We start from the raw sequence: 25,207 nt of genomic DNA on the forward strand, positions 1-25,207 counted from the left end.
TAGCACTACGATGGCTTGTGGTGGTCTAGGGAAACCTTTATAGCTCTGTAATGGCTTATGGCAGTAGGGGACGGCTTTCATAGTTCTATGATGTTTTTTTGGTGGTACAGAGAGGTTTTCATAGAACAATGAGGGCTTCTGGAAGTATGGGGAGGATATCATAGCATTACAATGGCTTGTGGCAGTACAAGGAGGCTATCATAGTGTTACGATGGCTTGTGGCAGTAGGGGAAGGCTATCAGAGTGCTATGATGGGTTCTGGAAGTATGGGAGACTTCAGGGCTGTCCTTAGGATTTATGGGGAAGTATTATTAAACTGGTTCCCTTATGCTCCATTGAAGGCGGTCCCAGCCGGTGTCGGTCACCCCAGTGTGTCAAGGGGGCACAGCCACCCCCCCACCTGTGGACCTCCAGAACTCCCCTCCCCCCATTGCTGACACACACCAGCAGTGGCTCAAGGGGGGCTTAGCACTGTCACACGGGGCCTGAATCTTGCCAGAGCCCACGGCCCTCCTGCAGCCCCTAGCCACTCCTGGCTCACCATGAGCATTTTGACAGGAAGTACCAAGCAGTAATAACAATGACAATACTACAAGTGTGTGTGGCTGTGTGTGTGTGTGACAGAGTGTATCTCTGTGTGTATTTGTGTGTGGGAGAGAACCAGTGCGTGTGAGAGAGATAGAGAGCCAGTGTTGTGATTGCGTGTTGGGCAGGGGCGGCTCCAGGCCCCAGCATGCCAAGGGTGTGCTTGGGGCGGCAAGCCGCGGGGGCCCCAGGGAGGTCTGCCGAAGCTGCAGGACCAGCGGACCCTCCACAGGCAAACTGTCGAAGGCAGCCTGCCTGCCGTGCTTGGGGCGGCAAAATCCCTAGAGCCGCCCCTGGTGTTGGGGGACTGTGTTAGGGAATGTGAGACTGTGTGTCTGTGTGACAATCTGTGTTGGGGGATTGGGACTGTGAGATTGTGTGAGAGTGTGAGATAGGGTGACCAGAGAACAAGTGTGAAAAATCGGCACAGGGGCTGGGGGGGCAAAATCGGGACACCTGGTCACCCTAGTATGAGAGCCAGTCTGTGTGTGAAAGACCCAGTGTGTGTGTGTGTGTGTGTGTGTGAGGGAAGTGTGAGAGACAATGAGTGCACTGGCACTTTAAGTCTCTTCCTCCCCTCCGCCCTGCTCGGTCCGGCTTCGCCCCCCCCAGCTGACATGGAAGTTTCGCTTCTCCTGTCCTGGCCCCAGATGGCGACCGAATGGCGCAGGCAGGCAGGGTCCAGGGAGGGGCTCGGCCCCAGGCAGCAATGGGCCGAGCTGCTGCGCCAGCAGTGACCAGCCACACCGCTCTGGGCTCCCTGAGGCTGGGATGGCAGAGCTGGAGGCTGGAGCCCTCAGCTGGCCAGCTGAGGAGGGAGGGGGCCGGGTTGGGGACAGGGAGAAGCCCACTGGCCCAGTGTGGGGGAGGGGCCAGAGAAGAGAAGATTCCAGTGAGGGAAATGGTGCCCCCAATTTTGGGGTGTCCTACGCAGCTGCGTATGGTGTGTATGCTTAAGGATGGCCCGGGGAGGCTTTCATAGTGCTGTGATGGCTTCTGGCAGTACAGGGAGGTTTTCCCAGGGCCGGTGCAACCCATTAGGCAACCTAGGTGGTCGCCTAGGGCACTAGCATTTGGGGGGAGGCATTTCGGGTCCTTTGGCTGTGACCGCAGCGGCCGGATCTTTGGCCGCCCCGGTCATCGGAGACATTTAGGCGGAGGGACCTGGGGCAGGGAGGCGCGGTGAGGCCCGCCTGCAGCAAGTAAGGGGAGGGCGGCATGCAGGGGAAACCACTCCCCGCTGCAGCTCACCTCTGCTCTGCCTCCTCCCCTGAGCATGCCGCTCTGCTCCGCTTCTCTCCCTCCCAGGCTTGCAGCGCCAAACAGCTGATTGGTGCTGCAAGCCTGGGAGGTGGGAGAAGTGGAGTGGTGATGGCGTGCTTGGGGAGGAGGCAGAGCAGAGGTGAGCTGGGGCGGGGAGCTGCTGCAAGGCTTTCTGGGCCGGGGGGAGCTGCCGCGGAGTGGGGGAGGGCTCAGGGTGGAGGGGAGGTGCTGCCGCGAAGGGGGGCGTCTCAGGGCGGGGGGGGGGGGGCGAGATGGGAGCTGCCATGAGGGGCGCTTTGAGAGGGAGCCTCAGGGCAGAGGGAGGGTGGGGAGCTGCCCTTGGGGGGCGCCTTAGGGCAGAGGGCTGCCACAGGGCTGAAGGGGCAGTGCAAGGTGGAAGTTTTGCCTACGGCGCGAAACATCCTTGCACCTGCCCTGGGTTCTCCTACCACTATGATGGCATGTGGAGGTCAGGGGAAGTTTCCATAGCACTACAATGTTTATTGGCAGTACAGGGTGGTTTTCATAGCACTACAGAGCATGGGGAGGCTTTGTTACACAAAACTCTAGACACTAATTAAGTTACCTACAAGTCTGTCTAATTTTAAGAAAAGGGGTAAACAAGATTGTGGCTCGCCCTAAAGGAATTGCTAGAGTGTTACCAGGGGGCTTGTTTCTGACCTGCAGAGGGCTCCACAGAGCAGGTTAGTATTGCTGACCTCTGAAAGGACAGGGATACAGCCTTCTGCTCAAGGATGGACACGCAAGCAGTAACTCTTCGAAAACAGAAGAATTATTTATTTAAAGGAAATAAGTGGTTATAATGTAGTAAATGAAGCAAGAAAGGATACATAGAGCATAGTAAAATGCAATGGAATTACATTAAAGAATTAAAGCAGTGCAATAAAATAGAAGACACAGATTACATAGGATATCTTAACACATATGAGAAATACAGCAGTTTCAATCAGGGCTTTGGAGTGGAGCGCGGAGCTGGAGCGCAAAGCAGCTCTGGAGCAGTGGAGCTGCAGGTTTTTGCCCGGAGCTGGAGCGGAGCCAGAGCACAGCTCCAACGCCCTGGTTTCAACATAACAAGCATATAGAGGTCCTGTATCCATAAAGGCTTTTTGTCTTAATGATATAATTTAACCTCATACTTAATACAATGCGGTATATGCAGCCCCTATATACACACATGAGAAACCATTACTGCATGCACAGATTAAAACATGTGCTTAACATCAACATTAATACTTAACACCTGACATTTAACATCCTGTGAGTGGTGATCAGCCAGTTGCAGGATGGGTAGCGGAGATCTCATTCAAGTAGCAGGCACCAGCTTTATTCACAGACAAAGCCATGCACTCTTAAATAATAGATAGAAAAAAAGATCAGACTTACGCTCCTTATTTAAATTTTCCTCCGATTCCTCTATTGGTCCTTCTGTCCTGTCTGATCCACAGAGTGTAGCTGCCACAGCTGTGCTGTTGCTCTTCTGCTGCGGATGCGGTGGAGGTCACGGCTCTTCTCTTGCTGCTGGCAAGGTAGCTCCTTCTTGCCAAGGCAACCTTGGAATTCTGCTGCTGCTGCTTTTTCAGGTAGCTGCTTTTCAGGATGTTCCAATCTTCTTTTCAAGCAGCTTCCCTTTTTCAGTGTCAGCCTACTGCTTTGTGGCTGCTTCCTGAGGTTCCAAGCTCCAAAAACCCCATGTTTAAGACAACCCCCAACAGAACTCCAGGAGATCTTGACAAGACTTCCCAGCCACCCCTACTGCCCAGACAAGCTGCCATACTCGCTGACCATGGATTAGGGAACTACCTGTGATATCCTCCTACCCTCAGCACAACTTGGTCAGACACTGTGGTTTTTCTAGCTCCCCCTGAAGAGCTCGTATTTCTGAAGACAAGACAAACAGATTTTTGATTAGAAGAATTAATTCCATTTATTGGAGGGGAATAAAGTCATGTTACTTCTCACAAACTAGTAGTATCACCTTGCCCCTTAAATGTGAAAGGACCAATGCAGCAGTCTGTGCAAAATGAGCTGGAGTGGCATACACCGCCTGTTCACAGGCCCTACTCACCTTTTCTTCTGATTTTCACACCCACTACCCTTGTGGAAGTAGTGGAGGCTTATGAAGGAGTCTTTCTACCCTCATGTGGTCTCTGTTCCCCAAATGGTGTTTTCTGTCTGGATGTCTTCCTTGGGGCATGGGAAAAGAACCAGCTAGTGACTCAGTGACTGCTGCATCTTTGACCGAGATACCTTATGGGGCTGCTTTTCAGATGATGGCTCAGACCCAAAGGAATCCTTGGTAAGTGGGAGGCTAAAATAGCTTCCATTTCACCTGACATTTGTCTACTGGGTGAGGCCTACACTATCCTGGTACACTGCAGGAGTCACACAATTGATTTGGACAGGGGATAGCCAGCAAATTACTGTGGGCACCTCAGACTTTCTTTTCTAGGGAAGACTTTCTCCTACTGCCTAAGAGCCTCTAGTTTTGGACTTTATTTCCCAAGATATAAATTACCTCTGTTATCACTGAATGACAGTAGGCTTGTTTGTGCTGGAAGTGTCTCTGACTCTAAAATAAACAGCATATCGTGCAGTTGGGCAGTGGGGTAATTCTTATTATCTGTTTCCTGTTACTTTTTGTTGTGCTCACTAAACTTCCGCTTTCCTCTCTCTTCACCAGAATTAGAGACAAAACCAAGAGGAGGAAACCTTTGCAACCCTTCCTCCCAGAAGAATGTATTTTTTGGTGATCCTGGCTTTTCTAGGACGAATTACTGGTATGTTTCCTATTAAGAAAAATTGCTCATTTCTATGCATATCTCACTTTCTTAATTCTTAAGAGTATTTTGTGTCAAGTTCATTTTCTGGGATGTTTAACCTAAACACATACCGAAGTGTAGCATAAATATGAAATTGACAAATTAGAGTTGGTTTAAGTTTGGCTAAGAATATATTGTGTTATAAAGAAAGGCCCTGACTAGCAAATAGAAGGGAAGTCTTGAAAATAAAAAGGCCAGAAGACATGGAGTAGGGAGGATGGCTGGTTCAAAAAATAATTAATGAGATAAGGAAATTTCTAAAAAGAATGCCTCTGACTGACAGGGTTGACTGCAGATGGTTTTAAATAAGGCAAGGAACCAGCCTGGACCTTTCCACCCCACATACCAGTTTGATCTTAATAGTAAGTAAGGTGCTACTCCTTCTGAGTAAGGGAGGCAAGAGCTGGCCCCAAAATGGAGAAAAACACTTCCCTAAAAAGTGACTCAGTTTTGCTTAGTGAAATGTTCTATGAATTACTTCACTAAGTGCAATGTAAAATGTCATTGCCACTTGACAAAACCGAAGAAAGAGTCCATGCTGATATCTTTGCTTTTCTTGCAAAAGTGTGCCCACAGACCCAGGTGTAGCCATAGATTCACTGCATCCCAGGGATGTTGCTGGATCTATTGCTCGGGAAGAGACATCTGGGAACCACCAGTAAAAACTCCCCAGTCCCAGTTAACTTTGCCACCAGCTACTTGCACTTTTGAAACATCCCCCTAACCCTCCCGCTCCGCAATCAGGAATACTTCTTGTTGAATTAATAATATTAGAAATAATTAATATTAATATGGGAGACCACAGACACTAATTTACTTAATAGTAAAGCCTGTGTGAACCAAAGTGCAATGAAAAAGCTGTTGGACAGTAAGGAGTAGGAGAAGAAATAAGGAGCAAATATCTTGTGGGAAAGCAGGTTGTAAATCTTATCTGGATTAAAACTGAAAATTAGGGTGAACTCTCAAATTAGCCATTAGCTAATGTGATAACTGGCTCTGGTATCATTTGTTTTTTGAAGGGTATAAAAAGAGTAATGAATTCGAGGGTTCTCTGTCACATCCTACCACCTGATCATGCTTGTGCACACCAGGACTAGATGGTTTTCCCTATGTCTGGCCTATTTGTAAGTGATCGCATGCTTATGAATACTTTGTTACTGTACTGGGCGTAGTGACTGCTTATTTCAAGGCTGACAGGCATGTTTAGAGGTTAAAATACTATTTGGCCTTTGGACTTAATAAAGGAATTTATGGTTAAATTAGTGTCTGTGGTCTCCCGTATTAATATTAATTATTTCTTATATTATTAATTCAACAAGAAGTATTCCTGATTGCAAGCTATAGTTACTAACTTTAACAATGTTGTAAAAGGTTATTTTCTCAACCAATAAATGGACTGGGGAGTGTGGAGGGGCATTAGAGATGTCTGGAAAGTGCATTTGTGTGAAATACGGAGGGGGAGGGTTAGGGGGATGTTTCAAAAGTGCAAGTAGCTGGTGGCAAAGTTAACTGGGACTGGGGAGTTTTTACTGGTGGTTCCCAGATCTCTCTTCCCGAGCAATAGATCCAGCAACATCCCTGGGATGCAGTGAATCTATGGCTACGCCAGGGTCTGTGGGCACACTTTTGCAAGAAAAGCAAAGATATCAGCATGGACTCTTTCTTCGGTTTTGTCAAGTGGCAATGACATTTTACCTTGCACTTAGTGAAGTAATTCATAGAACATTTCTCTAAGCAAAACTGAGTCACTTTTTAGGGAAGGGATTTTCTCTATTTTGGGGCCAGCTCTTGCCTCCCTTACTCAGAAGGAGTAGCACCTTACTTACTACTCCCAGCGATAAGGGTCACAGAGTCTGGCCCTCAGTGTGCGTACACAGTGCTAATATATTACATGTCACCAATTTGCATTTTGCTAAAGAAATTTTCAAAGAGAAAGTTAGAAATTGCTTTCAGCTCTATTTATTTATTTATTTAATTGAATATGGGCTCAAACTTGCTTCTGGTGAAATCAAAAAGTCCCATAGACTTCTAAGGGAGCAGGACTGGGTCTTAAAAATATACACAGAAGTTCTGAGTGCTTTTTTTTTTCTGGTACAAAACTATTTTTTCCCTAACTGTATGTGCATAACTGAGCTTCAAACACAGCTTTGTGCTAGCTAAAGTCACACCCACAGCTGAGCAGGCAAAAAAAGATTTATTAACTGTCAACCTCTACTTTTGCTTTTGAAAGTATACATGGGATATATTGTGTATCATGTGTCCACAGCTGATAGTAAAACCGGGTAGTGTTGGAAAAGTTTCTAGTCAGAATCCATTTTGTCCTGAGATGAAGGTAGAATCATCAGAGCAAACAGTTCTGGTCTTGTCCCTTAGCAGTTCTCAAGTGATTTCACACATGTGGCTGTCTTGAGCCACTGTTCTCTTCTTAATGAGTACATATCCTAACAGCACTCTTATTAAGCTAAATTAATACATTCATACAATAAACACCCCAATAACCAGTTCAAGATACAGCATCAATAAAATATCATAGGGCAGGATCAAATCAGTCGTACCCTGATTGGCTAAATCTACCCCAAGAGATCCAACAGAAGCTATTTTAAGTAATTTTCTTAGGTCTTTGTGGCAAGGACTCTCCTATGAAAGGGAACTACTTTATAAGGGGGAAGGAGGGGGATGTCCTGTTGGGGCACCATCCTGTTGTGGGAGGCAGAGAATAGGCCCTGAAAAGTCCATCTGCCCTTCACTCTGTTCAGAAAGCGCACAACAGATCAGGTTGCAGGGCTCATTATCTTCTGAAGGGAGAGTCTGTCACAGGGTCTGCTCATGGCAGAAGGATGCTGGGGGGACAGAGGAATGCAGGGCCTGTTGGGGCTTTTGTAGTTTGTACAAATATTGACACTTCCAGATTCCATGTGTGGCAAAACGTCCTCAACTTTGCTGGTCAAAATTTGACAAAATTCAAAATCTGATAAAATTTTACATCAAAATGTTGAATTTCAATGGATAAAAAAACTGGAAATAAAATGTTATGAATATTTTCACAACGTTCTAATCAAAACATGAAATTTCGATTGAAAAAAGTGGAATATATTTCCCTATCTTTCAACCAGCTCTGGTTCTAAACCCCAATTTATTCAGTACTTTATTTAAAAAGCTGTGAAAATACAAAAGCTAAAATGTTTTGACTATTTACTTACCATCATTTATGCTTATATTAACATAACGCTAAGTATGCTTAATTCTTTTCAGCAGACCAGCCGGAGGAGCTCATACACTGTTTTTTGTTGCATTTCATCAAAATGGCTATATTTTTATAACTCTAAAAAAAATTTCGGAAAGAGGATTGGAGACATAATCATGATGACAGTGTCTCTTTGACACATGCCTCATAAAGCCTTTGAAATTCACATGTAGGCCCCAATTCTGTAATCAGTAATGGCATGTGAATAACTTTATGCAGGTGAATAGTCCCATTGAATTTTGGAACTGTTCATATGCACAGGGTCTTAATCTTTATGTAGTTTGCTAAAAGTTAACTAGCAAGGGCCAGATTTTCTAAGGGTAAGTCTATACTTACCTGTCGGGTTGACGCGTAGCGTTCGACTTCTCGGAGTTCGAACTATCGCGTCTAATCTAGACGGGAGCGCGAACTCCGAACGCGCTCCCGTCGACTCCGGAACTCCACCACCGCAAACGGCGGTGGCGGAGTCGACGGGGGAGCCGCGGACTTCGATCCCGCGGCGTCTGGACAGGTAAGAAGTTCGAACTAAGGTAGTTCGACTTGAGCTACGCTATTTGCATAGCTGAAGTCGCGTACCTTAGGTCGACCCCCCCTCTCCCTAGTGTAGACCAGGCCTAAGTGAAAACTGCAGTTTTGTGCTATGCCTGCTTTTGATTGGTTATTGGCCAAGGGAATTAATAAATATGGCAATTGTTAGTATGAAAATACATATTTGTACCCTCTTTTCTTCTTTTGAACTCTCTTTGGTGTCATTCTCATGGTCAGAAATGGCCACAAAAACACTCTTTAAAACAAGGCCTATGTCAAGGCTTAAACTATGTAATTTGATCAGCATTCACTATGATCTGTTCAATATTCTGCTCATTCCGCAAGGTCCAAGTATAAAATTCTAGATCTGTGTTCTTAGTGATCCTACAAAGTGCTGTGGGTGTCATAGGAAGTGCTCAAAGCACTGAGCTTCTGCTGATGGCAAGGGGAGGATGTTCAACATGACCCAGGAGGAACAGAGCAGCATCCCAGAAGCACATAAGCTCACAGGATTGGGCCCTTAATGACGCTTGTAACCTGCAGCACTTTCTTTACACTATTATTTGTAAGACGATTTCTGAATCATTTTGCATCATTAACCATTTATGTATTTTTAACAGGTGAGACTTTCTTTCATCATTATGAAAATGGAAATTTCACACTTACGTGCAATGGAACAGTGGCTAATGGGAAGAAGGAAACAGTTTGGTATGAAGCTGAAGAATTTCTGCAACAATTCCAAGTAATCAGCTGCAGTAATCAACAGCCCAAAATAATCAATGGACCAAACAAATGCTCTGATAAAACAAAGTGTACAAACCGACTATCAACTTCTGCTTCCAAAGGTGGTGGGGTATTTGCATGTGAGCAATTTACAAATACTGGAACATCACAGACTTGCCCACTTTTTACCAATGTGACTCACTGCAGACATTATAACTTTTTTATTGTGGTGATTATAAACCTGACTGCAGGTGAGTACTTTTCTTGTGGGGGAGGGTTTATTTTTATCAGCAAATTCTAGAGCTGAGAGGCCAGAAAGTGAGTTTAAGAGGAGCTTATTTAGAGAATTCAGGACTGAGGATCAGATTCTGCCCCTTTTACTTACAGTGAATAATACTATTCTCCACCAGTGTTCCCTTGACTTAAAAAAGGAACACTTATGGAGGAGGTGTTATATGAGTGAGGGTGACTGAATTTGGCTTTGAATGAATTAGGCATCTGAACTAGGCTGCGTAAAGTGGTGAACAAAAGTGGAAGTTGTTAAAAAAGAAAATAAATAAAAACAAATATTGGGTGGGTGGTCATTGAAAATCTGCACTTTTTGCCATACTAAGTCTACTTACCCTGTTATTTAGATGCATTCCAACTCAAAGGCCTACTCAGCTCAAAGGTCTACTCATGACGTCTTTATTCAGTTTTCGCTCAGCCCCTTTTTGGATAAATTCCCACTGATTTTAGCTGAACAAGTTGCTCTTCACTTCCCCCTAAAAACACTCTTTTGTAGTGACGCTGGTACAGTTTACCTGCCACCTTTCTACTTTAAAGTCGGTAGGCGAAGGGATCCTTGTACACGGTGGACTGTGAGACTACACTGATTCATGCAAGCTGAGGATCTAGCTCACAGATTGTAAAACACTAATGCCCAGTATTGTGCCTTGCTCTTTGAATTTCTTCCCATAGAGTGAGATTCTCAACCATGCTCTGGCTGGGTAAATGGGCTAAAGGTTTTCTAAAATCAGCATCTGGTCTGGGTAGAATTTCCCTTTGGCACAGGAACTAAGGAAGACAGCAGCAGACTGTCCTTTCAACGACACTCTTGCAACTCCTGACATAGCAGGTATGGCTTGGCGCCAGGCTGTAGAATGCAGCACTGCTTAAATTCAGGGCAGTTGTCCCTCAGGGCTGCCTAAATTGTACTGAGGCTGTTTAAAGCTACCTTAGCCCCTCTCCACCTGGGTTGTGAGTTCTGTTCTGTGCATCTAAAGGCACAGCACAGAATCTTACCTCTAGTGTTTTAAACTTTCAATCGATCATAAGCACAACATTGGTTTTGTGCCTATTTTGCAGATGCAAACAACTATTTGTGCAGACAAGACATCTAAGTACCAAATTTGTGTGTGCAAATATTTGTCGAGCACCCATAACAGGTATATGCTAAATGTGGTGTCTGCAATTTGGAGCCTGATCTGAGGTTAGTTGAAAATTTGACCTTATAAATGCTGCAGAATCTCACTCTACAGGCCATTGTTGTTTTTAAATGTGTTCATGCACATATTAAAAATGACTGTTCTCTGAATGTCCTATTTAATATACATTGCACGTCGACTACTTTATTCAGAAAATATGTAATCTTTAATAGCTGTTTCACAATTTCACATTTTTTCAGCCATTTGTCTAATAATGTATCTTGTAGCTGATACTATCAGCACTTAGGCGAGGGCAAACACTGAAGCAGGCAGCAGAAATGACAACATGTGTTTACTGCAGTGTGAGAATGTAGTTTCCCAGATGTTATCATAGAATTATAGATGTGTAGGACCTAAGGTCCCTCAATAAAAAATCATCTAGTTCAATCCCCTGCACTCAAGGCAGGATTAAATAATAACTAGACCATTCCTGACAGGTGTTTGTCTAGCCTGTTCTTAAAAACCTCCAATAACGGAGATACCACAGCCTCCCTTGGCAATTTGTTCCAGTGCTTAACTACCTGGACAGTTAGGAAGTTTTTCCTCATGTCCAACCTAAACCACCCCAGCTGTAATTTAAGACCATTGCTTCTTGTCTTAACCTCAGAGATTAAGGAGAACAACTTTTCAGCCTCCTCCTTGTAACAGCCTTTTATGTACTTGAAAACTATTATTATGCCCCCTCTTAGTCTTCTCTTCTTCAAACTAAACAAACCCAATTTTTTCAATCTTCCCTCATAGGTCATGTTTTCTAGACCTTTAACCTTTGTTGCTCTTCTCTGGACTTTCTCCAGTTTGTCCACATCTTTCCTGAAATATGGCACCCAGAACTGGATGCAATACTTCAGTTGAGGCCGTATCAGTGCAGAGTAGAGTGGAAGAATTCCTTCATGTGTTCCTAAGTCTCAGAAGTTTTCTCAGTGAAACTGGACATATATCTGTAGGAGGAGTAGCATAGTTAGTACCTCTAAGAGCATGCCCCACTTCTGTGGTGCCAGTAGACAGCTGGTCCAGCCCATGAATTATTATTTTGATGACCACCAATGAACTGAACATGCAGTGCTGGAACCTTCTGTGCAGAGCTGAGCATCTTCAACTTCAATGGAATGTGCAGGTGTTGGCAACTTCGCAGAAGGTACTCAGACCTCACAGGATCTGGCCCCAAATGGCTTTTTAAAATAGCTGACTTCTAGCCATAGTACTGTAGGTATTTGCACCTGTTAATGTAAAAATGCTTTGTAAATTGTTCATTAAAATAGAACACTTCCCCCACTCTAAATAGAAACGAAACAATGTTTTTGCACTGAATTCTGTATCTGAGATGATGTTTTTATTGGAAAATTTTCAAACTTCTAAGAATCCTTTCAAAGGCAAAGCATGATATAACATGTTACAGTGCATGTTTGTCATATCTTTTGTGTTTGTTTCATTCTGTATTGCAGATAAGGAGACATTTGAGACCATTCCAGCAAAATCACACGATAATCATTTAGTAGAAGAAGAAAGTAACATCACTCTCTCTTGTGAATTTCAAATGAAGCAATCAGGACAAACATTTGTTATATATTGGATCAAATATACAGAAACAAGCAAATGCCTGTTTTCTGTTGAGAGAGAGCTATATACTTTCTCGTATAATACACATTGCTGTATTGATGAGATGATCAAAGGACGACTATTGAACTATACAAGCTTATATTCAGATGGGAAACATGTAGTCCATAATATAACTATCTTGAAGGTTACTGACTCTGACAGTGGAACTTATTTATGTGTTGTAAATACTGGGTCAGGAGGAAAACATGTGTGGAAGATTGCAAATAACCTTTCAATAGAAGTGAGGAATCAAACCATTTCATGTAAGTTAGAAGTTTTGTAGATGGGGTTGGTACCAGAGTTGCTTATAATTTTGCCAAATGTTTGCTATTTGGGATAAAATTTTCCATGCTGGGAAAACTTCAGCGAAAATGGTTTGGCCATATTTTAGAACAATCCATGGAAAAATATGCTGTATTGCTCATGTTAAAAATTCTGGTGACATTTTCTTTGAACAGATCTAGTGCCCCTTGCTTTGGAATAGGGACTTGCCATTTGGCAGGAGAGCAGCCTTCGTGTTAGCAGTGTCCCTTTTACCATTCCCATGAAAGTCTGCCCAAATTTGGCCAAGTTATAAGCCTTTAAAAATCACAGTGCACAGATGCTCAGTAAAGACTTCCTAGATTTCACCCACTAAATTCCCCAGTGCTCCAGCCCAGTGCTGAGTGGGGCTTTCCCTGCAATTGCAGGTCTGGGCTGCTGTCAGCCATGCTGCATCCAGTTTCAAGCAATTGAACTGAGACTGAACTTCTGTGCTCTCAGTGACATCCCTGCTGGGCCCAGGCTTTGTGGAGGAGGAGGAATGAAGAGATGCTAGAAGCCAGGCAGCCAGTGGTGGGAGGGTGGAGAGAGCAGAGTGTGACAATGGTTTGGTGGGGGAGACTGAATGCAGGAGGCTAGTGGAGAGGGGGTGGCAGAAGAGGGAAACTGGGGCTGGGAGCTGGGGTGGGGGAGACTGGGACTGAGAGCTGGAGACAGAAGTGTGTGTGTGTCGGGAGGGGAAAGGACACTAGAAGCCAGTAGGTGGGGGAGACTGAGATCAGATGAAGAACTGGGAAGAGATTGGGACTGGCTGGGCAAGGTGCCTGGCACTGAGAAGCAATGGGATGGGGGGAGGAGGAAAGGGAGGGTCGGAGATCTGATGAGGCAGGGTGTGTGTGTGTGTGTGTGTGTGTTTGTGTGTGGAGGGGAGAAGTGAGAATGGCTGGGCAAAAAATAGTGGGCTAAGTAGCCAGGATGGGGTGGGGAACATGCTGCGATTAGACAAGGAGCCGAGGGAGGGAGAATGGGACTGGGAAGCAGTGGGGGAGGGGGAGACTGGAGGCAAGCACTGGGGAGAGGACTGGTGACTGTAGTTAGGGTAGGCATGGAGAATAGGACTGGGATGGGGAAGAGCCAGGACTGGGACAAGGACAGGTTTGAGAGGATGGGGCAAAAGGGATCATGCTGGGAGGGGATTGGGCAGAAGAGTCCATGCCTGCTAGAGCCACCCCTTCCAGAGCCTGGCATGGAAGTCACGATTCCTGAGTCTCACCATTCCTCTGCTGTTAGCAAATATCTGTGAAACTCACGGGGAAGGTGTCCTGTCCCCCTCTAGTGCTGATCCACATGACAACCTACTACTACTGTTATCAGTGCCAATGTTAGCTTACGTGGCATAGGTCTTTGTGGTGGATCTATATGTCCCAACCCTGCTGATGTTTGTCATATCTTTTGTGTTTGTTTCATTTTGTATTGCAGATAAGGAGACATTTGAGACCATTCCGGCAAAATCACCTGGTGAGTATCAATATGATGTTACATAATAGAATTTCTATTTTTTCAGTTTGCTTTCTGAAGAAAGCAGTAAATTACAAGCTCCCCCACCCCCGCACATTAAAAGAGCATTAAGGTTGCAGAGTGAAGCACTCCAAAGTTGAGAGATGCCAGTACTAAGGTTGCTGACTTGAGGCCCTAGGGTCTGATTTGCATCCTGTCAATGGAGACAGGATGTCACCCCTAATTGCTATAGCGTAAAATCAAGGTCAGGTTTGCAGAGCAGTAGCGGGATGTAAGGCAAACCATGGACTGCAGTGTGGGGATGACAGAAGGCTCTGTAGAGATTCTACACTCCCACCCCTCCCACCCCATCTCCTCTCCATAAGCAGGTGAATGAAAATGGCCGGGGAATGGATAGATTCTTGACTCTGCCTCCCCAACACATTGGCGAGCTACACTAGATAGTGAACTGCAAGAAATACCCTGCACCAGGTGTAGACTTAGTGCAGGGCTAGGGGAAGACCTGGAGGCAGCCTGTGACTTTTTCAGGACTCTTGGCAAAACACAGTTGAGTCCAACATTTGTACTTGCAAATGACTGTGGACACTAAAATGGAGGACAGTTTAAAGCCCCTTTAAAAATGGGAGCCTCAGTATTTATGCTTTACAGTTGTGCTGCATTAACCCATTAAAATACTATAGTATTCTCCAGTAATCTCACAAAACACTGCAGTATTGCTACTGTAACATATATTGTGTTGCATCATTACAGTAGAATATCGCAATATTTTCATAAGAAAAATTAGCTTGCAGAAATCAAGTTATCTGCTGCTTTTCTTACCAATCCTAGCATACTGTGTCCTGGAATCATCCACGTTAATGGGTTGCTGAATGTGTATTATTCACATAGTTGTTAAACATTATTTGATCACTTGAAAAGCACTATCTATATAATAGAGGTGATAGTAAAGTGTTTTCCCCAGCATCGGAATACATTTTCAAGATTAACTAACCCTGGTCCTCTCTTTAGCCTCTGCTTCCGTGCCATTGTATGTCACCACTGGATTGATCATAGGGATTATTATCATCAGTGGGATAGCATGGCTGATCTATAAAGAGAAAATCAAATCAGAAGGTAGGAAAAGTAAAATTACTAAGTAAGATCTGCAGGAATATTTTAACTGTTGAAACTTTACAGTGTGTTTTATTTATCTGTTACAGGAAAGCCATCTGCACAACTTCACAGGTATGGTCTTGAATGGACATAACCAATGAAATATTAGTATCATTTTAAAGATTTTTTTTCCAATTGATAGAAATGACTAAATAGATTCTTTCCTTATCTTTTTATTTTAGAACTCAGGCTGCTCTTGAAATTTCTGGAGATGAATGTGAGAATTAAATTTTTGATAAACCTTTTTGAAATGATTGTCTACTTAGCACATTTTGAGAATTGTGTACTATGAATTTCTTAGACTCTCTGTGCACGGTATTAAGTTTTTAAACTTCAGATATTGCCAATGCTTTTTTTGACCAGTAACTTTTTGTTAATCAAATTATTTTTGGGTCAGCAGACGGTTGTTCTTTAGGGAGGATGGTCTTGCAATTCAGGCACTGGAATAGGATATGGGTGATCTGAGTTAAATTCTTGTCTCTCTGGCCTGGTCTACACTAGGCGTTTAAATCGGTTTTAGGAGCGTAAAACCGATTTAACGCCAAAACCGTCCACACTAGGAGGCACCTTATATCGATTTTAATGGCTCTTTAAACCGGTTTCTGTACTCCTCCCTAACGAGAGGAGTAACGCTAGTATCGGTATTAACATATCGGATTAGGGTTAGTGTGGACGCTGATCGACGGTATTGGCCTCCGGGAGCTATCCCACAGTGCACCAGTGACCGCTCTGGACCGCAATCTGAACTCGGATGCAGTGGTCAGGTAAACAGGAAAAGCCCCGCGAACTTTTGAATATTTCCTGTTTGCCCAGCGTGGAGCTCCGATCAGCACGGGTGGCGATGCAGTCCGAAATCAAAATAAAAAAAAGAGCTCCCGCATGGACCATGCGGATGTGATCGCTGTAAGGGCAGGCAAATCCGTTCTATCCGTTCTATCAGCGCTCCGTTACAGAAGATGAAATTCAGAATCCTTTTTTAAAAATCTCCAGACAGACGCCATAGCAGGGACTCAGCGCACTGCAGCGTGACAAGCGTAACGGAAAGCCAAAGAATCAAATGGATGCGCATGGACTGGAGGACTGAAGCTATCCCACAGTTCCTGCAGCCTCCTAACATTATTTGCATTCTTGGCTGAGCTCCAAATGCTTCTAGGGTCAAACACAGTGCCCGCGGGTCAGGGCATAGCTTGGCAATCTACTCACCCACCCCCCACCCACCCCCAGAAGCGAAAGGTAAAACAATCCTCTGACTCTTTTACATGTCACCCTATCTTTACTGAATGCTGCAGATAGACGCGATAGTGCAGCACTCAACACCAACATCCTTGCTCCCCCCCCCGCCATGGGCGGCTGATGGTACAAAAGGATGGAAATCCATCTTCATCATCAGCATAAGCTGATCGTACAAAATGATGGAAATCCATCCTCATCATCAGCCTCAGCTGATGGTACAAAAGGACTGGTAACCATCCTCGTCATCAGCCTATTGGCCCTAATTTTTTCTGGTGGATGGATGGTGCAATATGGCTGGTAACCATCCTCATCATAGCAACAGGGGGCTGAGCTCCATCAGCCCCCACCCTTCATGTGTAAAGAAAAGATTCAGTTGCCCCTGGACTAGCAGTGGGATGCTGGGCTTCTCTCCTACACACTGCTTAATGTCCTGTCTGGACTATCATAGCAGCTGGAGGCTGCCTTCCACTCATTTCTCACTAACAAGTCAGTGTGTCTTATTCCTGCATTCTTTATTAATTCATCACACAAGTGGGGGGACAATGCTACGGTAGCCAAGAAAGGCTGGGGGAAGAACGGAATCAACAGGTGGGGTTGTTACAGGAGCACCCCCTGTGAATAGCATACAGATAATAATTTCTGCGGGCTCTGACACAGAGCAGGTGGTTCTCTAGCACACTTGCCTATATTAGGCAGCACTGATTCTATTTTTAGATACCAAAAAGGAGGGATTGACTCAGGGAGTCATTCCCAATTTTTGCTTTTGCGCCCCTGGCTGATCGGCCAGGGGCACTTATGACAGCAGCCAATGGTACAAAATGATGGAAGGTGCAATATGGCTAGTAACCACTCTTGGCTTTTGCGCCCCTGGCTGATTGACCAGGGGCACTAGCAGCAAATGGTACAAAAGGACTGGTAGCCATGATCATCCTCAGTTCCAATTTATGGAAGGGTTTGGATGGTGCAATATGGCTAGTAACCATCTCTGCTGTCATGCAAAAGCAAAAGCATGCTTCTGTGTAGCGCTGCTGAATCGCCTCTGTGAGCGGCATCTAGTACACATACGGTGAGAGTCACAAACGGCAAAAAAAGCTCCATGATTGCCATGCTATGGCATCTGCCAGGGCAATCCAGGGGAAAAAGGCGCGAAATGCTTGTCTGCCGTTGCTTTCCCAGACGAAGGAGTGACTGACGACATTTACCCAGAACCACCCGCGACAATGATTTTTGCCCCATCAGGCACTGGGATCTCAACCCGGAAGTTCCAAGGGGCGGGGGAGGCTGCGGGAACTATGGGATAGCTAGGGAATAGCTACCCACAGTGCAACGCTCCAGAAATCGACGCTAGCCACGGACCATGGACGCACACCACCGATTTAATGTGCTTAGTATGGCCGCGCTCCACCCGATTTTATAAATTCTGTTTTACAAAACCGGTTTATGCAAATTCGGAATAATCCCGTAGTGTAGACGTACCCTCTCACATACATCCTGTCCCTATGCCCTTGGGCAAGTTACAGAATCTGTCTCTGCCTGAGTTTCTCCTCAGTCAAATGAATAGAACAATGCTTCTTGCTCTCTCTGGGGTGCTAAGATGGAGTCATGTGTTCTCAGTATTTGTGTGTTCTGACAGAACAGTGCTGGGGCCACAGAAGAACCTGGCAGCTAAGTGATTCTGAATTGTTTTCCCAGCTGCTAGAGGTGGGGTACTATAGACAGTAACCAACACAGGTCTTAATTCTGGGCTGAATAGAATGGAGTCAAATTCCATTATTTGGAGGTAGGAGAGGAGAATTTACTTAACGTCCTTTTCAAAGGGATATAATTACTATTTTATTTTTTATTTATTTTAGTTGATGTTTTGTTTTAGTTCTGTGAGATTCATAAACTCTTTGATGCAGAGTAATTGTTTTACAGGTTCCCCGTATGCAGTGAGCAGCAGTAAAGACTTTCAAAGAAATGAAGAGTTGTATTCACTTGCAATGAGCTCAGATGAGGTCCCAAATTGTACAGTGGATAACACTGCAGCATCTGGCAAGAGGCCAGGAGATGAAATACATACAGTCTATGAAGTGGTGCCACAATAGCTGTTCCTGTAAGTGACTTGTAAGAGCAAGTGTTATTTTTGACAAATGACATTGCAAATAGAACCACCCAGGTTAGTCACACTAGTATAACTAATAGGGGCTATGTGAGTACAGTAACTCTTCGCTTAAATTGTAGTTATGTTCCTGAAAAATGCTATTTTAAGTGAAATGATGTTAAGCAAATCCAATTTCCCCATAAGAATTAATGTAAATAGGAGGGAGATAGGTTCCAGGGATTTTTTTTTCACCAGACAAAAGACTCTCTATCTGTGTGTGTGTGTGTGTATGTATATGTGTGTATATATATACACAATCATCATTGCTGTGTACAATATTAAACTGTTTAAAACTTATACTGTGTGTGTATATACACATATATGTGTGTGTATATACACACACAGTATAAGTTTTTTAACCAGTTTAATACTGTACACAGCAATGATGATTGTGAAGCTTTGTTGAGGTGGTGCAGTCAGATGGTGGAAGAGGGAAGGATATTTCCCAGGGAATGTCTTACTGCTAAATGATGAACTAGCACTTGGCTGAGCCCTCAAGGTTTAACATATTGTTAATGTAACCTCACACTCTACAAGGCAGCATGAATGGAAGGAAGGGAGACTGTAATACACACTGTGTGTGTAAGAGAGACACACGTTGCCCCTTTAAGTATGCTGACACCACTCTAAACATTGCCATTTTAAGTAGATCAGCAAGTTACCATAGAGGAGGTCATCTAATTCAACTCGCTGCTCTCAAAGCATGACCAATCCCCAGATTTTTACCACAGTTCCCTAAATGGCCCCCTCAAGGATTGAACTCACACCCCTAGGTTTAGCAGGCCAATGCTCAAACCACTGAGCTATCCTTCATACCCTTGCCCCTTGTTGAGACAGTAGCTGCTGCCTGCAAGCTCCCTCCATCCTGAGCCCTGTCATGTGTCCCCCCTGCTCTGTGGAGACGGGGTACAGGAGTGGGGGGAGAGGGGTACCCTGACATTAGCACCCCTCTTCATCTCCCCCACCCCCTGCACAGGAAGCAGGAGGCTCCCGGGAGCAGGTCCAAGGCAGAAGGCAGGAGCAGCACACAGCAGTGTGGGGGAGGGATACCTGAACTGTCCAGCAATTGATAGACTGCTGGGTGGCTGCCGCACAGGGAACTTAGGGGAGCTGATAGGGAAGCTGCTGGTCCACCCTGGTTCCAAGCCCCCACCAGTTAGCTCCAACAGGCTGCTCTTTCTGCAAGCAGTGGACAAAGCAGGTGGATGCCAAAGAATGTTATAATGGAGCATTCCGCAATTTTAAATGAGCATGTTCTCTAATTGATCAGCAGCGTAACACCGAAACAACATTAACTGTCACGACATTAAATGAGCAGTTACCGTATGCACTAATAATGGGAAATACGCTTCCAGTTGTATGAATCTGCTCAGGGGTCTGTTTCTCACTACAGCAGTATGGAACTTTAGTTATCTCCTGTATCTTCCCCTTTTTAAGCTGTAGATTTGGAATTTCAAATCTGTGGCAAAAGGAACAGGCTAATCAGGGAATTGTTCAGCCCAAGCAAACCTTAAATTGTTCACACGCATTGGAGAGCTGTGACCCTTCAGCTAGTGGCAAACATGCATGAGGGAGAAGGCACAAGGAGCAGTGCATCGGTTTGTCATAACTGCAATCGCTGTGCTCTCCTGAGTGCAGGAACTGCTTCCTGGGACACAAGCTGCCCAAAAAGTGGAATAGAAGATGCAGGGAGATGGTATGGCCATAGCCCGACCCGCTCCACCCTACACTCTCCTTTGGGGAAGCACAGCATCTGTTCTTGCCCAGCAATGCAGGGGAGTTCCAGGAGACAGTGGGTAAATTGCTTTCCTGTCACATATGGCTTTGAATACACATAGAAAGGCCTTTTATGGTTCATTTAAGCTCAGAATTCTCAGAGTTGTATTCTTGAGTGTTGGGACCATTGTTCTGGCCTGTATTTCTCTTGAGCACTAATTTGCCTTAAAACAGCCACGAAATCCCCACTACTACTCCTTTTTACAGTAAAAAAAAATCACTTTGAGAGTAATGGCCCATAGTTTTCTGTCATATGCAATTGCTTTACTATCAGTGTAACTGACACCTGGGAGGAAAATTAGTGTGAGATTGTTATTCAGAAGATATAATGAATGCTGAAATATATGACTTTCTATAAAACTATTTCTAAAAATTCTCTACTGACCATGAAATTGTTTTTCTTTGAAAGGAGCTGGAGAATGGAAGTCGGTTTGAAAATGACTATCAACTTTTGGCATAGTAGCCTTGACTACCCAGTTTTCACTATTCAATGATCTATCTTACAAAATATTATGAGGCAGATCCTCTGCTGATATAAATTCTCATAGCTCCATTATGAAGTTATGACAGTTTGCACCAGAGGAACATAGGAATTGTCAGACTCAGACCATTGGTTCATTTCATTCAGAATCCTGTCTCCGGCAGTGGCCTTCACCAGATGTGTCAGAAGTAGATGCAAGAATCCCCATAATGGACAATTATGGCACAACTTGCTCACAGGGGAAGTTTCTTCTCAACACCTATCAGCTACATAGATCTTATCCTATCTAATGTATGAAAATCTTTATAAATGAACGATTGCTTTAGGAACAAAGATCTTTATTTGCCTCCAGTTTTACACTGGTGTAATTCTGTTGGCTCCATTGGAGATACTCCTGCTTTACATTGGTGTAAGTGAGAGGAGGATCAGACACTTACACACTCAGGTGTGATTACTAGAACAGGCAGAATTAATTAAGGACACTATTAGCTCCTACCATAAGTTTTTCTTCTTTAAAACAGGCACATTGGATATAATGTTGTGAAAGGAGACTGGGGTCCTTTATGTATCCCCAGAAAAGGTGCAGCACAAACCATGTTCCAGGAATTAGAGCCAGCAGCAGGGCCACTCTCCTAGTAACCTAACAAAAACAGCTGGCCTATAGTTGGCTGCCTGATTGACTACACCCCCTGATTGGTTTGAAGTGTCAGTAGCCCAGCACTTAAGCCCAGCAGCAGTTCCGTATCTTCAAATCATGTACTCATGGCTGAGCTAGCTCCTGTGTGTGCTTGTTCTAGCCCTGCCGCACTTCCACTAGGCATGACTGCCCATGTCCTGGCCACTGACCCCATGCCAGTGCCAGTGTCCTCACATAAGCCTTTTTAGTCATCACAAAGGTGAGAGGAACCTCTGCTGGGATGAGAGGATAGGTGTATCTCTGTGCATATTTAAATCTTCAGTCCACTGGAATTTCCATATTCTCCATTTACTTTCCCCTGCCAGCCTCAAAAGCTTGACACTGAGTGAAGTGATCCTCTTTCAAGAGTCTGTTGGCTCCATTCTGGATGATCAGATGGGATGTCTTTGCAGGGGTGCTGGAACAATTTGTATAGTGGGGGTGCTGAGAGCCATTGAACCAAACTGTAAACCCTGTATATAATGGAAACTACTACTCCTTCAAGCCAGGGGTGTGGCAGCACCCCGTGCATCTCTAGTTCCAGCACCTATGTGTCTTTGTAGTGTTCCCATCCCTTGCTGGTCTGGGTAGGGTGACCAGATAGCAAGTGTGAAAAATTGGGACACTTTATTTTTTGGGGGAGTGGCCTATAGTTGCCTGTATAAGAAAAATCCCCTAATATCGAGCTGTCTAGTTACCCTAGGCATGGGGAACTTGGGGCCTGAACTTGGACACTGTGGTGCATTGCATAGCTACAAGCTCACCCAGATGGCTTTGGTAGTGCGTTCTGGAATAAAATAGGCTGTGACCCACAATTCTCATGTTAGCCTATTAAACAGGCTTTGGATTTGTAATGATTTCATCACTACCAATGTGAGCTGGATTATTCTACACCATGTTTGTGAAAACTAGTATTTCCTTGTATCCTACCTTTGTTTTCCTTTATATAAAGGGCACTACACAGGCTACTGAGCTATAAAGGCCATACACACCAAGGGAATTTAATGATATTGTGCTAACCACACGAGGGAAGGTTGAGTAGCTCTTGCTGTGATAGGAACCCAGAAGTGTGTGTGTATTTTTTAGCTTTATTCACCAACTTCCTGTCTTGTGTTTTTACCTAGTTGAAGTATATGAACGGGAATATCATGGCTTTCTAAAAAAAATCATATATAAAATATGTCTTCCCTTCTACAATTTTATTAAAAAAAATCGGAAAGAAAGAAAACGAGGAAATCTTTACATGTTTTTCTAACTTCCAGTTTGCTTTTTAAACCACTGTTAATAGTTTGTATTTGGTGACAGGGTAAATTGGTCAAATATCATAGGCTGAATTTAGTCCAAATCCAAATGGTTAATACTATAAAACAGTGGTCGGCAACCTGGGGCCCGTGGGCTGCACGCGGCCTGTCAGGGTAATCTGCTGGCAGGCTGCAAGACAGTGTTTACGTTGAACGTCTGCAGGCCTGGCCGCCCCACAGCTCCCAGTGGCTGCAGTTCACCATTCCCGGCCAATGGGAGCTGTTGGAAGCGGCGTGGGCGGTCATGCCTGCAGTCAGTCAATGTAACCACTGTCTTGTGGCCCGCCAGTGGATTACCCTGATGTGCCACAGGTTGCCCCCCACTGCTATAAAAGGTGACTGCTATTTTTCTTGTGCTCAAAGAACTGTCGCTGAAGTTGGTAAAAGACTCCCTTTAACTGTAATGGGAACTGGATCAGACCCTAAATGAAGACAGATTGTATTGCTTCGACGTCACAGCTTTGCAATAAAGCTTTCTGATCAAATCATAGCTACAAGATAGGCATTCATTTTGCTAGCTGCCATTGGGATTTTTGCTATGACTGTTAGGAATAATACAATACATTAAGTAGAATAGAACATGATATGCATTTTTATGCCTCTGATTTTAATTTCCATATTGTACCATGTTTTTTGTGTGTGTTTATTTTAGCCTTCGTAAATGTGATACCAGTGAATTGCAAGAGGGTTTATAAAAGCCATGGAATGGTTGTAGTATGTAATATTACAAATACAGCTTTGAAAAAATTGCAAATAAACTAGCTTAAAAGTATTGATGTTAAAGTGTTTCAAGTTGCTGACAGGTAAATGTTAACTGAATCCAGGGACATATTTGTTACTGTGGACAATATTAATATTCATTCACTTCACAAGGGCTTGTGAGAGTTAATCAATTCATCTTTTTACTAGGCTTTGGATATGTAAAGTCTATAGCCTCAATCCTGCTTATACCTAAGCACATGCTTAAATTTAAGCATTTTAGCTTCATTGAAGGGAAAGGGACTATTTACAAGGTGTGAAGTTCAGCATATTCTTAAGTGGTCACAGGATTGGGTCTTATGTAGGTGCAAGATTATTATGATGGAAATAAAAGGGAATGTAAGGCCCTACAAGAGCTCCTCACAAGCAGCATAGCCCCACCAGTTACGCTGCATCCTGGGCTGTGCATGTCCAAGGAGGGGTGGGAGAGAATTTCCAAATGTGCTAATTTCAGTCATACATTGTAATGGGCTTCCCCTCTCCTGTTGGCTGGGTTGCAGGTGGGTATGGTTTGAGAAAGGCCAGGAGATTGGTTATTTAAACAAAGTGTTTCTTTTTTTGGGGGTGGGGGGTGCTGCCTCTTGTCAGCTCCAGGCAGGCAGTAGGTGCAATGTGAGGGTTCTAGTTGTGTTAAAGTTTGTTTGGAGTTTTAGAAAGCAGGGTCCTGCTTCATTTCTTCCTGCTGCTACAGTGTTCTGAGATGGAATTTCTCAATAGACCAAAGGAGCCAATTCTTCTCTCTCAAATATTTTTTAGAATTATGATTTTGATATGAATGAAAATTCAAAGTTAAGACTGAAGCATCATCCTTGAACTTCTCTGTGCTCACATATTGTGCAGCTGCCAGAGAGTGAATTCTTGGGTCAACTGAATTTACTTGTTTTGCCAAGGAAGTTTTGCCACAAGTGGAGTTAGGATTTCACCCACAGTGTTTGTAAAATCACCCACTGGTACTTCAGACCTTAGAATACTTTGGTATAATAAATGAAAGACAAATTGACATATTCCAGTCAAATGCTCTTTTTGGTTACAACATTATGGTAATGTAACAATTTTTGTACTTAGGCCAGGGTACATAGTTATTTTAATAGCTAATGGCACAAGATCCATTTTATAACCTCACTAATGTTGCCAAAAACCACATGTTCAACAAACAAAACTGATATCGTCTATGAATGTAGTAGAACTGAAGAAAGATAGGAGGATTTTCAGAGTATACAGTAAAAATATCTATATGGCTATAATGGGCCAGATATAAGAGCTGGGTATCCGGCCCTATTTCTTTCTCTTTACTCCAAGATCTTAATAATGATGTGCCACCTGGAAGAGATTAAGAATTTTTTTGTTAAATATTTTTAACAACTTATATTTCTTTGAAAGCCTGAGGTAGATTTATCTCATCACCATCTCATGTTTATTGGTGGCTAGAGGTTATGGCAAGGTAGGCAATAAATATGTTATACAAAGTATATTATACATGGTGTACTGAATTTAAAAATCATATAGTAATTGTAAGGAATATTATCTGTTCAGAAAATAAAAACAAATTTGATTTAATGACAATGAAAATGTCTTATATTTATAAAAGGAAAAAACATAAAAACACAAAAGAAAAATCAAATGATGTTTAATTTGGCCTATAAAGTAAATCTTGTATGCAGT

At 43.9% G+C, this 25,207-nt stretch overlaps 1 protein-coding gene across 1 annotated transcript; it reads left to right on the forward strand.

Annotated features, from left to right (window-relative positions):
- The first annotated feature begins 4,546 nt into the window (after nucleotides 1–4,546).
- On the forward strand, nucleotides 4,547–23,971 carry LOC123344681. The gene is made up of 9 exons (XM_044981123.1): nucleotides 4,547–4,646; nucleotides 9,081–9,434; nucleotides 12,092–12,508; nucleotides 13,986–14,024; nucleotides 15,033–15,137; nucleotides 15,224–15,248; nucleotides 15,359–15,393; nucleotides 18,327–18,504; nucleotides 20,738–23,971. The coding sequence occupies exons 1-8, from the start codon at nucleotides 4,604–4,606 to the stop codon at nucleotides 18,494–18,496; spliced, it is 1,188 nt and encodes a 395-aa protein (XP_044837058.1). The 5' UTR covers nucleotides 4,547–4,603; the 3' UTR covers nucleotides 18,497–18,504; nucleotides 20,738–23,971.
- Nucleotides 23,972–25,207: the final 1,236 nt, after the last annotated feature.

Source organism: Mauremys mutica, chromosome 11 (assembly GCF_020497125.1).
Source record: "Mauremys mutica isolate MM-2020 ecotype Southern chromosome 11, ASM2049712v1, whole genome shotgun sequence".
NCBI classification, from domain to species: Eukaryota; Metazoa; Chordata; order Testudines; family Geoemydidae; genus Mauremys; species Mauremys mutica.

What these genes read in the sequence shown, in the direction of transcription:
- LOC123344681 (XM_044981123.1), top strand. Translation starts at nt 4,604, where the DNA reads ATGTATTTTTTGGTGATCCTGGCTTTTCTAGGACGAATTACTG. An exon ending in GAGGAATCAAACCATTTCAT is followed by an intron (nt 12,509 to 13,985) that starts GTAAGTTAGAAG and finishes TTTGTATTGCAG; the next exon opens with ATAAGGAGACATTTGAGACC. An exon ending in AGAGAAAATCAAATCAGAAG is followed by an intron (nt 15,138 to 15,223) that starts GTAGGAAAAGTA and finishes TATCTGTTACAG; the next exon opens with GAAAGCCATCTGCACAACTT.